Raw genomic sequence first — 16,098 nt, forward strand, 5'->3', positions numbered from 1 at the left:
ATTATGAAACTGTTCACAGGAATGAAGATGTTGGCAATGATAATAAATTGTAACCTGAATGATGTAATTGGCATACACCTCAATGGAATGAAAATGGCAAGGGTTTTAGGGTGGTGGATATTTTTTTTGCAATTATGACAGCCATTAAATGATACATGCACACGTTAAAATTGGACTTTACAATTCAAAAAGCACAAAGAGAGACAATAGTTGTACACTCTATATACTCTGGAGTGATGGTTTAGAGGTAATGTGTCCGCCTAGGAAGCCAGAGAATCCAAGCACACTGGTTCGAATCAAGGCTCAGCCGCCAATATTTTCTCCCCCGCCACTAGACCTTGAGTGGTGGTTTGGACGCTAGTCATTTGGATGAGACGATAAACCGAGGTCCCGTGTGTAACAAGCACTTAGTGCGTGTAAAAGAACCCACGGCAACAAAAGAGTTGTTACTGGCAAAATTCTGTACAAAAATCCACTTCGATAGGAAAAAGAAATTAAAAAAAACTGCACGCAGGAAAAAATACAAAAATATGGGTGGTGCTGTAGTGCAGTGACGCGCTCTCCCTGGGGAAAGCAGCCCTTAATTCACACAAAGAAATCTGTTGTGAAAAAAGAAATACAAATACAAATATATAAATAAATATACAAGATAGATTTAGTCTCGTAGTAACATTAAATATGTTAAAACTTGTCTTTATTTGTAGATCTCATTGTCAGTAAATATGTACAACATCAAGAGGCAAATTTGTACTTGCACCTGGTGGTGGTGGTGGTGGTGGTGGTGGTGGTGGTGTGTGTGTGTGTGTGTGTGTGTGTGTTTGTGTGTGTTTCCAACATAAGCATGTGCTCAGTCTGAAAACATAATTATGCTGGCAAAAGAACAGTTTTAGGTATAAAAAAAAAACCCAACCAAACAAAGTCTCAGTTCAGTGTGCTTTGCACATTGTTCGTTGTTGCAGACAGACAGATCACAGACTCTCCGTCCCTTTCTTTGCCCCCCCCCCCCCAAACCCCCCCTCCCCCCCCCAATCACAGACCAGTCAACCGCAGTGGCCAGTGCCATGCCAGGTGAGGAGGACCCAGGCTGACACCTGTCCATCCATCCTCCTGCCCACGTCTACCTGTCCTCCAGGTGATATTGCATCAGTGCTGCGTCACAACCCCCAGCGACCACCATGCTGGATTCTCCGTACAGGAACTCCGCTGCTGTCACGTTGGATGAGAAGGGTTTGATTTGCCGACAGTCGGGCTACAGACACAACAAGGCAATGATAATTATAAACATGATTTGTTTTTTGTTGTTGTTTTTAATTAAAGTGGTGGACTAGAGACACAAGATATCAGTGATAATATTGATCTTTTTAAAGTAGTGGGCTATTGATTGATGCAAATCAATTCTAACAACAATGATATTTTTAAAGCGTTGGACTATAGACACAAGATATCAACGATAATATTAATGACGTTTATCAAAGCAGTAGGCTATAGACACAAGAAATTAGTAAATGATAACAACAATGATCTTTTTAAGGCAGTGGACTATAGACACAATTAAGATATCAATGATAATATTAATGATCTTTTTTTTTTTTTTAAAGCAGCGGGCTACAAACGCAAGAAATCAACAGTAACAACAGTGATCTTTTTAAAGCGGTGGACTATAGACACAAGATAACAATGATAATATTAATGATCTTTTTAAAGTAGTGGGCTATAAATTAGTCAGTTATGCCCATCACTCCCCCCGGAGATAAGGCCGCCGCTCACAACAGTCCGCCAGAGTCCTCTGTCCTGGGCTGCCCTTTCTAATTGTCTCCAGGTGTGCCCCATCTTCTTGGTGTCTGCCTCGAGGTCACGTCGCCAGGTGTTTCTTGGCCTTCCTCTCTTCCGTTTGCCCTGGGGATTCCATTTCAGTGCCTGCCTGGTGATGTTACTGTCCGGCTTCCTCAGGGTGTGCCCGACCCATCTCCATCTTCTGCGCCAAATCTCTTCTTCGGCTGGCAGCTGGTTGGTACGCTGCCACAGGTCTGATAGTGTCGGGCCAGAGTATCTGGAGGATCCTTCTCAGGCAGCTGTTGATGAAGGTCTGCACTTTCCTGATGGTGGTCTTTGTTGTCCTCCATGTCTCTGCCGCTCCATACAGAAGGACTGATTTGACGTCGGAGTTGAACAGCCTGATCTTCGTGGTAATCGACAACACCTTGGAGCTCCAGATGTTCTTCAGTTGCAAGTATGCTGCCCTCACTTTGCCTATTCTTGCTCTGACGTCTGCGTCTGTGCCACCCTGCTTGTCGATGATGCTGCCCAAGTACGTGAAGGCCTCTACCTCTTCCAGCTTGCTCCCGTGCACTGTGACTGGGTCCTCTCTTGCTGTGTTGATCTTGAGGATCTTGGTCTTGCCCTTGTGGATGTTGAGGCCGACTTGTGATGAGGTGGCTGCCAGCTCTGTTGTCTTGTCCTGCATTTGCTGGTGACTGTGGGAAAGCAGGGCCAGGTCATCCGCGAAGTCCAGGTCATCTAGCTGGTCAAGCGGTGTCCACTGGATTCCGTTTCTTCTGTCCGCTGTTGATGTTTTTATGGTCCAGTCGACTGCCAGGAGGAAGAGGAAAGGTGACAGGAGACAGCCTTGCCTGACTCCAGTCTTCACCTCGAAGCTGTCTGTGAGCTGTCCTCCATGGACCACCCGGCACCTCATTCCCTCATAAGAGTTCTTGATCAGGTTGACCAGCTTGATTGGCACTCCATAGTGACGTAGCAGCTTCCAGAGGGTTTCGCGGTCTATGCTGTCGAAGGCCTTCTCGTAATCAATGAAGCTGATATACAGCGATGAGTTCCACTCTAAGGACTGCTCGACGATGATGCGCAAGGTGGCAATCTGGTCAATGCATGATCTGTTCTGGCGGAAGCCAGCCTGCTGGTCCCGGAGAAGGGGGTTGACTGCACTTTTCATTCTCTCAAGCAGGATCCTGTTGAAGACCTTTCCTGGCACTGACAGAAGCGTTATTCCTCTGTAGTTGGCACAGTTGCTGAGGTCTCCTTTCTTGGGTAGCTTGATGAGGTAGCCCTCTTTCCAGTCTGCTGGTACTTCTTCTTCTTCCCAAATCTTCTCGAAGAGAGGGTACAACATCTCTACTGTGGTCTCCAGATCTGCCTTGAGTGCTTCTGCAGGGATGTCATCTGGTCCTGCTGCTTTGCCGTTCCTCAGTAGTTTGGTGGCTTTCCTGACCTCCTCCCTGGTTGGGTTCCCACAGTTGATGTCCAGGTCTCCGTCAGCTGGGTTGATGTCTGGGGGATTTGGAGGGACGGGTCTGTTCAGCAGCTCTTCAAAGTGCTCTGCCCATCTGATCAGTTCTCGTTCAGTTCCCTGAACTGTTTCCTTCCTTGTCTTTCACTGGTCGCTCGGGCCTGATGTACTTCCTGACAGTTTCTTCTGGTGTCATAGAGCGTCTTCATGTCATTTCTGGCTGCTGCTTCCTCGGCCTCCTCTGCCAGGCTGTCGATATACTTGCGCTTGTCTGCTCTCGCGCTCCTCTTCACTTCTCTGTTGGCTTCTGTGAAGTCTTCTTGTGCCTTGGCCTTTGCTGCTCTTGTACGGCTGTTATTTACTGCTGCCTTCTTCTGCTTCCTCTCCTGGATCTTGCGCAGTGTGTCTCCCGATATCCATTCCCTCTGTTGGTATCTCTTGGGGCCTACTACTTCCTGACAGGTTGATGTAACTATCTCTTTCACTTTCTGCCACTGGTTCTCAATGTCTGCCTCTTCTTCAAGCAGTTCCTGTAGCACTTGATGCTTGGTGAGAGACGCTCTGAATTCTTCTCTGGCCTTAGAGTCTTTCAGCAGGGTGATACTGAACTTCTGTCTCTTCGTTGTTGCCTCTATCCAGTTCTTCTTCAGCTTCAGTTTCAGCCTTGCTACCAGCAGGTGGTGATCAGATGTGACGTCTGTTCCTCTTGTAACCCTTACATCCTGCAGAGACCTCCTGAATCTCTTGGCCATGCAGATGTGGTCGATCTGATTCTCAGTCACTAGGTCAGGAGATACCCACGTGGCCTTGTGTACTCTTCTGTGGGGGAAAGTGCTGCCACCGATGACCAGGTTGTTCATTGCACAGAAGTCTGCAAATCTCTCGCCGTTCCCATTCATCTCTCCCAGTCCGTGTCTTCCCATCACTTCCTCGTATCCGGTGTTGTCCTGCCCGATTTTGGCATTGAGGTCACCCATGAGGATGTTGACATCTTTCTCTGGATACTTGGCCATGACTTTCTGCAGTCTATCATAGAACTGGTCTTTGGCTTCTTCATCACTTTCGTTAGTTGGGGCATAGCACTGGATAACGTTCATCTTTATCCTCTTCATCTTCGTTCTGAAGGACGCTGTGATGATTCTTGATCCGTGTGCTTCCTATTTAATCAGAGCTCGCTGTGCAGGTCTTGACAACATGAGTGCTACGCCTTCTGCGTGTGGGGCGTTGTCTTCTTCGTGGCCGGAATACAGCAACATCTCCTGTGAGCAGTCTCCTTTGTCGTGACTGTGTCCAACGGGTCTCGCTGATTCCAAGCAGTGTGAGGTTGTAGCTTTTCATCTCTGCCGCTACTTGTGATGTTTTTCCCGTCTCATACATGGTCCTCACATTCCATGTTCCGACACTGATGGTCCAAGTCGATAAAAGGAGGGTCGGCCCTGTAGCTTCCGTAACCTCACGGCTTTCACCACATGGCGTCATATGTCCTCTTGACGAGGACCCGTCCTCTTCCAGGGCAGTAATCTCTTGGTCTGTTGTTGGCGTTTCTGTAGCAAGCTGGTTTTTTACAGGGTGGGGTTGCTAGCCCCACGCCCAACCCTCCTCACTTTTTCATCCGGGCTTGGGGCCGGCACAGGCGGAGTTAGTGGGCTATAAATGCAAGAGATCAATTCTAACAACAATGATATTTTTAAAGTGGTGGACAATAGACACAAGATATCAATGATCTTTTTTTTTAAGCAGCGGGCTATAGATACAAGATATCAATAACAACAATGATCTTTTTAAAACAGTGGACTATAGACACAAGATATGAACATGATATGTTTTTTAAGCTGTTATAGACACAAGAAATCAATATCAACAACAATGATCTTTTTAAAGCAGCAGGCCACAGGCACAAAAGAAAAAAAAAATAATGATCTTTTTAAGCAAATGGCTACAGACACAAGAAATCAATAATAACAATCAGTAATAATAATAATGATGATTTGGTTTTAAAGTGGCGGGCTACTGTCACAAGAAATCAATAATTATGTCTTTTCATCTAAAAGCAGTCGGATATGGACACAAGATACTGATGATAATCATAATCTTTTTAAAGCTAGGGGCTGTAGACATAAGAAATATATAATAACAGTAATGATTTTTTAAGCGGTGGGCCATAGAAACAAGAAATCAATAACAACAATAATGTTGTATTTTTTAATAGCAGTGAGCTATAGACACAAGAAATCAATAATAATGATGTCGATTTTCATATGACTATTTTTTAAAGTGCTAACTCTTGCATTAACATCTCAATTAATGCACAGAAAACTGAGGGGTGGCAGGGGACGATGGAAGCTAATATTAAACACCTCTACTTAATCAAACCTTGTGTCACACTGAAGATGGATGTATTCTCTCTCTCTCTCTCTCTCACATACGCGGGCAAAGACTGTAGTGAGTAAACATGCAGACCTTTCTTTGACACCAGGGCGATTATATATATATCTATATCTCTATATCTGTCTATCTATATGTTGTTGTTTCTTAGTGTGTGTATGCATATTTCAGGAGCATGATGTTAAATTTCCCCCTCCACAAAATTAATGCTAGTTTTTCTACAGACAACCTGCGGGATACGCTAGAGATATTTTCTGATCTTGCGTTTGTGCATGCGTAAGCATGCATGCGTGCTAGCTGTGTGTGTGTGTGTGTGTGTGTGTGTGTGTGTGTGTGTGTGCGTGCGCGAACACACACGCTCAAGCATGCACATGCTAAATGAATGTTCCTGAAGCAGCATCAGCGTTCACACAGGTGATGGATGGAGCTATGTTTTAAAATGATGAACGTCCCAATGCTGTGTCTGCAAATGGACAGGGGTTACACACTATGTGGTGGCACAATGGTTGAGACGCTTATCTGCCAATACAGTGTTAATGAGGGTCCCGGCGAGTCTGGGTCTGAATCCCAGTGACACCATTTCTCAAAAATTTGACTGGAACTCTGTCCTGTCTTTTGGATGAGACGATGTGCGCATCAATTTTGGTACACTGAAAATGAACCCATGGCAACATATGTCGTCCTTTGGCAAAATTCTGCAGAAGAAATCCACTGTGATAGTACACAAATATAATATAGGCCTACGCATGCGCTCAAGGCCTCACTAATCGCGTTGGGTTATACAGCTGGTCAGGCGTCTCGGCCTAGCAGATGCAGTGTAGTGTTCATGTACAGGTTTTTTTTCTGAACGAAGTGACGTCTCCTGGAGAAAGTGAAAGTCAGGAAGCGTCCAGAGACCTGCATGGAGGTGGAGGGGTATTTGAAGAGCCGGACACGGCCCAGGTTGTCGCCCGTAGCCAGAAGGCCAAGGTCTTTGGAACGACACGCCACGTTGATCCACTCGCCCCGCTTCAGTTTCCGCCACGGGCCTGTGGGCATTAACACGTAATCATCAGTGGACAGCACATAAATCAGACCGTGTAGGCATGAATGTAGAACAGGATAGGATAGAATAGAATAGAATATGTTATTATCAAAAAACCTTCAGGTATATAAGACACAGCAAAACATAAACATGAGCATGAATGTATGTGGTGTGTAGAATGGGCGGTTGGTCCGTGAATGTGTGATTACAGTTCTGTCTTCGATTCTTCTCTCTCTCTCTCTCTCTCTCTCTGTGTGTGTGTGTGTGTGTGTGTGTGTGTGTGTGTGTGTGTGTGTGTGTGTGTGTGTGACGGTATGGTGTGTGTGTGTGTGTGTGTGTGTGTGTGTGTGTGTGTGTGTGTGTGTGTGTGTGTGTGTGCGCGCGCGCGCGCGCTCGCATTTTAATCGGGCATATAAATTCTTAGGCCTTTCGCGAGCAATTTAGGTATAGCTGCTGTTTACAAGTCCACACGCCCTTGTGCTGCGTGCTTACAATCCATTACTCAGCAACAGGCCCTTTTCTCGCTTCTGTTTCTACTTGAACTTAATCTGTATATAGGCATTGGTAGGTCATGCTTCTTACAATACAGCACAAGAAAGGTATTGGCCTCATATATTCAGCTTGAATTGCCTTGTGTGTTCACGGGTCCAGCCTGTATCAGTCCAACACACTGGTTACAAGCTTTTCAAGTCCTACCGTGGATACTGTCTACAAACTTTCTACATCACTCCATTAAATTGGGGGACGCTCAAGATCATTCGTGAACTTATGAAGAATTTAAAAACAAAATTCACCTCATTATAAATTTCATGACTGTAATTTTATTCTCCGTTGATATCAATATTGATATTTTGATACTGATATTTGCATCTCTCCCTCTCCCTATGTTATCCCCCCCCCCCCAACCCAATTTTCTTCTTGACACATTTTGTCAAGCCATCTTTTTATGTGTATTTAAAACACTTGTTTCTCCGGTCCTCTCTGTCTCCGCTTTTCTTTTCTCTGTCTGTCTGTCTGCCTCTCTTTCTCTCTTTCACTCTCACTCTCTCCCTATATCCTATTTCCATTTCCCTTATTTTTTCTTACTATTTTCTTATTTGCATTTTGACCCCAGGGCTGGGTGAAAAACAACAACCACCCAACATCCTGGTTATTGTGCTTATCTCAATACCCCAGAAAAAGAAATTTCGTTAATTCGTTCGTTTATCTCTCTCTCGTCTAGGCAGAAGGAAGAGAGGTGTGTATTGAGACAGACAGACAGACAGAGAGATGTACAGACAGGCAGAGAGATGTGCAGAGAGATGTACATAGATGTACAGACAGAGAGATGTACAGACAGACAGATTTACAGAGAGAAGTGGAGGTGTGTATTGCGAGACAGACAGAGATGTACTGAGAGATGTACAGAGAGATGTACAGACAGATAGAAGTACTGACAGATTTACAGACAGACAGATGTACAGACAGACAGAGAGATGGAGAGAGAGAGAGAGAGAGAGAGAGAGAGAGAGAGAGAGAGAGAGATGTACAGAGATGTACAGGCAGAGAGAGAGAGAGAGAGAGGTGTACAGGCAGAGAGAGACAGAGAGATGTACAGGCACACAGAGAGGGGGATGTACAGGCAGATAGATGTACAGAGAGACAGAGATGTACAGGCAGAGGAATGTACAGGCAGACAGAGATGTACAGGCAGATAGATGTACAGAGAGACAGAGATGTACAGGCAGAGGAATGTACAGGCAGACAGAGATGTGCAGACAGAGAGATGTACAGACAGAGGGATGTACAGGCAGACAGAGAGTTGTACAGGCAGAGAGAGATGTACAAACAGACAGAGATGTACACGCAGAGTTGTACAGGCATAGATGTACAGACAGAGAGATGTACACGCAGAGATGTACAGAGAGAGCGAGAGCGATGTACAGAGGGATGTACAAAGAGATGTACACAGAGAGAGAGAGAGAGAGAGATGTACAGGCAGCAGAAGGTGTCCTTGAAGAGACAGACACGCACCAACAAGAGGGTAGCCCACAGGACAGGTGAAGGTGAACCACAACACGTCCCGTAACCACGTCATCGTCTTCTTCTGCATGTTGCTTACGTCCCCTGGACACATGGAGCACATCGTGCTGTCATCCTGCTGAACTGCTCATTTACGCTGATATCATGAATGCCGCACATGTGCCATCTATCTCTCTCTCTCTGGCGAAAACTTAAAAAAAAAATTTCCTCTCTCTCTCTTTCATGTGGATGTATTCGCGTGCAAGCAGCCTGAACACACACACACACACACACACACACACTTTTGGAACACGCATACCAGCAGACACAGACACACGCACATCCACATACATGTGCACATCAACATTTGCATCTCCAAAAATTTGTTTTCACACAGTCTAAGCACGCACACGTTCTTCTCCGCGAGTGATGTTGTTCTGGATCTTCAGGACAGTCCACCAGTGTCTGAAACATTCCCTGCACGGCTCTCAAAGTCAGGATGTGGTGGTGGTGGTGTTCCAGTCTTGATAGTCTTTATTTATACCTACCGCTGACACCCAGACCATTCACTCTGCAGTCATTCAACGCAAATTTCAGAGTGCGGAAAACTGACAGAAATTTGAGCACCGTAACTGACTTGGAGCTTGAACAAATCAGAAAATATGACACAGAAAAACATGGATAAAATTTCAGGAAGTAAAGAACACAAGTAAAGAACACATTTTTCAGAAATTTACAAAACAAGAGATAAAACGTAATGTTTTTAATTTAAAAAAGAAACAGCCCAATTTACCATCACGTGCAGTTAATTTGTGCACTCGGTGCATGAAATATGAGCAGTAGTTCTTAATATGTCATTATTCTTGCCATGTGCCCAAATTACTGACATTGCAAAAAACAAAATAAAGACAAAATAATATTTAAAAAAAATTATAACAATACGTAACTTTTTTTTCTATGTGCAAAAATGCGCCAAGACGCAAGAGGTAACGTGGACAAACGAAAAGTCAACATAAAGAAAACCTCACGTACAAAATAATCTGGGTATACCATGGAGGCAAATCGCAAGTTGGGTGACCGGAACAATAGGGTGCTCATGTTTCCAACATGCTTGAACTGCCTGCACTTCCCCTGTACGTTCTTTTCAACGAATCACAATCACTCCCCGCTCCATAACCCTCTATGAAACAGACGGCGTACTAGTTTACGTCACCGAAACATTACACGCGTATCAGAAGAAAATGACCGCCGGATTTCCTTCACAGTCAAATGGACACATGTAAATGTGAACATTGGCGTCGTTGCAGAATTGGCAGGTCGTCGGACTTCTGATCCAGTGGTCAGGGTTCGATTCCCCGTTTCGGCCTGGTGTTGTGTCCTTGGGAAAGACACTTGCTCCGATTTTCCTCACTACACCCAGGTGTGAATGGGTACCGGACTTGGTTGTACCCCTTCGAAAGGTTAAAACGACGGGCGCAATAGCCGAATGTTTAAAGCGTTGGACTTTCAATCTGAAGGTCCCGGGTTCGAATCACGGTGACGGCGCCTGGTGGGTAAAGGGTGGAGATTTTTACGATCTCCCACGTCAACATATGTGCAGACCTGCCAGTGCCTGAACCCCCTTCGTGTGTATACGCAAGCAGAAGATCAAATACGCACGTTAAATATCCTGTAATCCATGTCAGAGTTCGGTGGGTTATGGAAACAAGAACATACCCAGCATGCACACCCCCGAAAACGGAGTGTGGCTGCCTACATGGCGGGGTAAAAAAAACCAACAAACAAACGGCCATACACGTAAAAGCCCACTCGCGTACACACGAGTGAGCGTGGGAGTTACAACCCACGAACGAAGAAGAAGAAGAAGAAAGGTCAGAACGGCGGAAGGAGAGAGGAAGAGCCCTTCCTACGTGGCGGAGCTCTAGACACACTGGATGACCCGATGACCGTAATAATAATAATGGTAATAATTAGTATTTATACAGCGCTGAATCTAGTGCAAAAATAAATCAAAGCGCTTTCAAAGCAGTCATTCACACGCATACATATAACTCTAAGCTTGACCGTAAATGGCTATTCGACCTGTGGCCTTTTCGGATATATTCATAACAACGTTCGCGCACACACGTACAAGCACATTTCTATAGGACACAAATTGGGTCACAACTATTTAAAAAATCATTATTTGTTTATGTATTTATTCGTGTATTTCCTGGTTAACTAATTCATTCATGTGTCTATGAAAAAGAACTCAGAATGGTTTAATTGTAGAGGCCTCTGGCCTATTAAAATGAGGCAAGAAAGTGCACAAAATGACAGATACTATTATGTTCGCTTCATGTTGTCAATACAGCTTTGTCGTAAGTCTAGTGCTTTATACACAAATATTGCTTATCTATGACGAAGAGAGAGAGTGAAAGAGGGGTAGGTATACTTACAGAAGACGAGGTCATGGTCTCCAAGCGCAGTCTGCAGGTAACGTCCGTCACTGGACCAGTCCAGGTGTTTGATGGATGTACTGCCGTGCTGTTGTACACACCCCACACCGTTATCATCACCTCTACACACACACACACACACACACACACACACACACACACACACACACTATCTGTACGCCACACACACACGCACACACACACACACACACACCACCTCTACACCACACACGCACACACGCACGCACCCAGACGCATGCACGCACACAGACACACAGCCACACACACACACCTTACACAATCAAATGCATACGTTATTTGATACATTTTCTGCATTCATCGACACATTTTCTTTTCAGCTGAATGTATCCCCCCCCAACCCTCAAAAGTGCATACTGCACACAGGACCTAGGTTTATCGTCTCATCCGGAAGACTGGTATAGTAGGTATGCCTAATTGCGAACAGCATGTAACTGCGAACGGTTCGTGTACCGCCCTACTTCGAAGCGTTCTCACCACACTCATTTCACAATTTAACGTCTGCTTCGACATCGTTATAATACCTTAATGTATGTCCATTTTTATGAACCAGTCAAACAACAGATATTTCCGGCTATTTCCGCGCTCTTTCTTCTCTTCGCGCACAATTGCCGACTAAGTTCACAAACGTGCTCTCAAAGTCCTAAAATCAACGGAAGCAAGTAGTAGGACTTGCATTTTGACACAGTTTAAAGTAATTAATTTGGTTGGATATGTTGAATAAATTGTGCATTACCACTGCATGCTGGGAGAATTTGATTTATGTTGGTGACAGATCATAACGTTAGCTTTGATGGGAATCTCCAAAATAGTGTCGTTTGCAATTAGACCATATGATATTTTGACGTGACTCTTTGCGAACGATGATGCACAGCAACTGAGTGCTCTCTAAAGGGTGTGTTTGTGTATGGCGGTGCGCGCGCGCGCGTGTGTGTAAATGTACGTTCGCGTGTGTGTGTGCATGTGTGATCAAAACCAACAATACAACAGTCTGGTGTAATGTTCCAATAATGTGTTGTCTAATGAGTTCAAGACCTGCTTCTGTTGTAATACCTACACCCATCGTTCGCAGTTAGACACCCGTTCGCTTTTACCCCCAGGAACCCCTGCTATTTCAACCGTTGAAGAAACGTTCAAAAGAAGGAGTAGACGAAATTTTCCTGGTGCAACCAATCGGAGAAAGCCTTCACAAACAGAGGAGCTGCATTTTACAGTCGCACAACCTGTTATCTGTACAATACACACGTTCAGCTGGTCCCTTCGACTGGATCGTTCGTTATTTGGTCCACCTACCTCATCCAGTAATATTTTACCCTTCTCAGCAACCACTGATTCTGTGCGGAAGAACAGTATCTGAAAGTTGACGAGTTTGCGACAGCATGAAGACTGAAAGCTGCACTGATGTAAAATATGGTGTGACATTTTCCTGTATATTAAAAACTGGGGGTGGGAAGTGTGTACAGCGTGAGAAAATCAACAAAAACAACTGAATGATATATATCACAAAGAGAGAGAGAGAGAGGGGGGGGGAGGGGACAGTGAGAGAGAGAGAGAGGGGGGGGGGCGACAGGCAGACTGAAATAGAGGCACAGATAGAAAGACAGAGAGAGTGAGACAACGGACGGAAGCATGACAGGAGAGAGAGAGAGAGAGAGAGAGAGACAGACAGACAGAGCCAGAGCCAGAAAGCCACAGAGAAAAACAGAGACAGAGACAGACACAGAGAGACAGAGAGCGACAGAGACAGAGAGCCAGACAGCCAGAGAGAGAGAGAGAGGGAGACAGACAGACAGACAGAGAGACAATCAGACAGAGCCAGAGCCAGAAAGCCACGGAGAAAAACAGAGACAGAGACAGACAGACAGAGAGAGACAGAGACAGAGAGCCAGACAGCCACAGAGAGAGAGAGAGAGAGAGAGAGAGAGAGGGAGACAGAGACAGGGAGGGTGGGAGGAAGAGATTATGGACGTTCCATCACGACACGTACCCCGAGCGGCGATGACCTCAGTCTGTAGATCTGGCCGTCCTCATGGACCACACACACGTGAACAAAGCCGTCATCACACCCCACCGCCAGCTGCTTGCCGTCTGTACACACACACACACACACGCACGCACACACACACACACACACACACACACACACACACGCACGCACACACACACACACGCACGCACGCACCCACACACACACGCATTTCACGCACATATACACACACACACACATTTCACGCACATATACACGCACATTGGCGCAAACACACACACACACACACACACACACATTTCAGGCACATATATATACACACACACACTGGCGCACGCGCGTGCGCACACACACACACACACATTGGCGCAAACACACACACACACACACACACACACACGCTCTCTCAGTCAAACATGCACAAAACAGATCATACAGATGGTATTCGGAATAAAACTATCGATTAACAGAATGTAGCAGTCATTAAAAGCTATTTTCTCGTTATTGTCTTTTTTTGGACTCATGAATTTCCACCTATAAAAATGATATTCATATTCGCAATTCACAAGTAAATAAGTCAGAAATCCATACATGAATGTTTGCTTTAACACTGCCATTACTCAGGCAAAAAAGGGGGCTGTTTAAGTATAATACTAAATGCATTAAATCAGGTCTGAGTTGGAAAACATCAAGACGATGACGCGTGGTCCTAAAAAACTGAAACCACAACCATTACCACACACACACACACACACACACACACACACACGTGTGTACCCCCAGATCAATCATTGCCATTAAAACGACCGGACTAAATAAGTGAAATCAACAGATAACGCAGTAAGACCATAACAAACCACAATAGTAACTGTAGTCGCTTAGAGACAGACTGGTAAACAGACAGACAGAAAGACACACACCTGAACCCCACCCCGATACCCACCTTCCACACACACACACACACATTTCTAATGTGACATGCATTTGCGGCAATGAAATTACCTCCGTGCATATCATCCATAAATGTGAACAGTTAAAATCATATTTACCCTTGTCATGTTCAAAATCTGCAGTTCCATCCGCTCCCATCAGAAATGTCATATGATAATCAACATGTGTTTGAAATAGATCAGAGTTTAATTTGAAGCCCAATTGGCTCTTTGTTGTAATTCTACTGGCTGACTGGTTAGTTTATTTCGTTTATATTCTTTTTCTTCTTCTTTTTTCTTTGCTAATTGAGGAGAGAGGAACAGGGAAAGATGATTTAAGGCATGGGTGGGGTGGGGGAGATGATGGATTTTCGTCTAAAATCACAAATGTGGATAGACGTTAAGCAAAAGAACGAGCGAACGAACACACACACACACACACACACACACACACACACACACAAACACCCCCCCGCGCCGCCCTCCCCCCCCCACCCCCACCCACACTGACCCCGTGAGAAGCTGAGCGCGTTGACCTGGGCCTTGCCCACCTGGATGGAGTTCCTCTCCTTGCCGTCGGCACAGCCGTACATCGTGACCACACCTGTCGTGGTGCCCACCGCCATCAGCAGGCCACGGGGGTGGACTGACAAGCTGCTGCACGGGTTCTGTCACACCCAAACGGCAACACGGAATACGTGCAGCTCAATCGTTGTCATCGGAAACACACAGTATAGGAGTTTATGCATGCGTGTGAATTACTGGTGCGAAAGCGCTTTGATTTGTCTCTGCACAAGATTCAGCGCCATATGAATATCATTATTATTATTATTATTATTATTATCATCATCATCATTATAATAGGTCCAGTTCATCCAACAGAGTATAGGTCTGGCTCATTCGTTGGTATTAGGCAACAGTATTGGTGAAGCTTACTCGTTGGCATTGGCGATAGGCTGGGTGTAGCTAATTCCTTATTATTGGCAACAGAGTATTGTGTGTCTAGCAAATTCAACAGAGGATGGGTCTAGTTCATTCGTGGGTATTGGCAACAGAGTATACGTCAGATTCATCCAACAGAGTGTAGGTCTAGGTCATTCAACAGAGTGTAGGTCTAGGTCATTCAACAGAGTGTAGGTCCAGCTCATTCAACAGAGTATAGGATTAGCTCATTGAGTTGAGTATAAGTCCAGCTCATCCAGCCGAGTTTTGGTCTTGCTCAATCGTTGGCACTGGAAACGCAGTATTTGTATGTCATTTTACCACAACAGATTTCTCTGTGTGAAATTCGGGCTGCTCTCCCCAGTGAGAGCGCGTTGCTACACTTTTGTATTTTTTCCTGCGTGCAGTGTTATTTGTTTTTCCTATCAAAATGGATTCTTCTACAGAATTTGGCCAGGAACAACCCTTGTTGCCGTGGGTTCTTTTACGTGCGCTAAGTGCATGCTGCACACGGGATCTCGGTTTATCGTTTCATCCGACTGACTAGCGTCTAGACCACCACTCAAGGTCTAGTGGAGGGGGAGAAAATATCGGCGGCTGAGCCGTGATTCGAACCAGCGCACTCAGATTCTCTCGCTTCCAAGGCGGACGCGTTACCTCTAGGCCATCACTCTAGGTCTAGCTCACCCAACAGAGTATAGGTTCTGCTCAATCGTGATATTGGAAACTGAGTATAGGTCTAGTTCACTGAGCAGAGTACATGCCTAGTTCACCCAACAGAGTATAGATCTTGCTCAATCGTGATACTGGAAAGAGAGTATAGGTCTAGCTCACCCAACAGAGTATAGGTCTTGCTCATTTGCTGGTATTGGCAATAGTGTATATGTCTAGCTCATCTGTTGGTATGGCAACATAGGTCTAGCTCATTACGTTTGTTGGTATTGACAAGAGCGTATAGGTCCAGCTCATCCATCAGAGCATAGGTCTATCTCATTCGTTGGCACTGGAAACAGAGTATGGGTCTAGTTCATCCAACAGAGTATATAGGTCTTGCTCATTTACTGGAGTTGGCAGCAGAGTATAGGTCTAGATCATTTGTTGGTATTGGC

General features: G+C 45.2%; 2 protein-coding genes across 7 annotated transcripts in view; both read right to left on the bottom strand.

The window, feature by feature from the left end:
* Window positions 1-1,024: 1,024 nt before the first annotated feature.
* Window positions 1,025-16,098, bottom strand: part of LOC143287746 (echinoderm microtubule-associated protein-like CG42247) — a 138,585-nt gene continuing 123,511 nt past the window's right edge. For all 6 annotated transcript variants that reach the window (XM_076595997.1, XM_076595996.1, XM_076595998.1 and 3 more), the window contains 6 exons: window positions 14,559-14,715; window positions 13,119-13,219; window positions 11,093-11,180; window positions 8,667-8,759; window positions 6,527-6,657; window positions 1,025-1,249 (listed from right to left, as the gene is read on the bottom strand). In XM_076595997.1, coding sequence (XP_076452112.1) covers window positions 1,118-1,249; window positions 6,527-6,657; window positions 8,667-8,759; window positions 11,093-11,180; window positions 13,119-13,219; window positions 14,559-14,715 — 702 coding nt within the window. In that variant the 3' untranslated portion in view covers window positions 1,025-1,117. The remainder of the gene's footprint in view (window positions 1,250-6,526; window positions 6,658-8,666; window positions 8,760-11,092; window positions 11,181-13,118; window positions 13,220-14,558; window positions 14,716-16,098) is intronic.
* Window positions 1,593-4,972, bottom strand: LOC143287768 (uncharacterized). The gene is made up of 3 exons (XM_076596052.1): window positions 3,423-4,972; window positions 2,142-3,285; window positions 1,593-1,605 (listed from the first exon to the last, which is right to left on the bottom strand). Exons 1-3 carry the CDS (start codon window positions 4,354-4,356, stop codon window positions 1,593-1,595), a joined length of 2,091 nt encoding a protein of 696 aa, XP_076452167.1. The 5' UTR covers window positions 4,357-4,972.

The sequence above is a fragment of the Babylonia areolata genome, chromosome 11 (assembly GCF_041734735.1).
Source record: "Babylonia areolata isolate BAREFJ2019XMU chromosome 11, ASM4173473v1, whole genome shotgun sequence".
NCBI classification, from domain to species: Eukaryota; Metazoa; Mollusca; class Gastropoda; order Neogastropoda; family Buccinidae; genus Babylonia; species Babylonia areolata.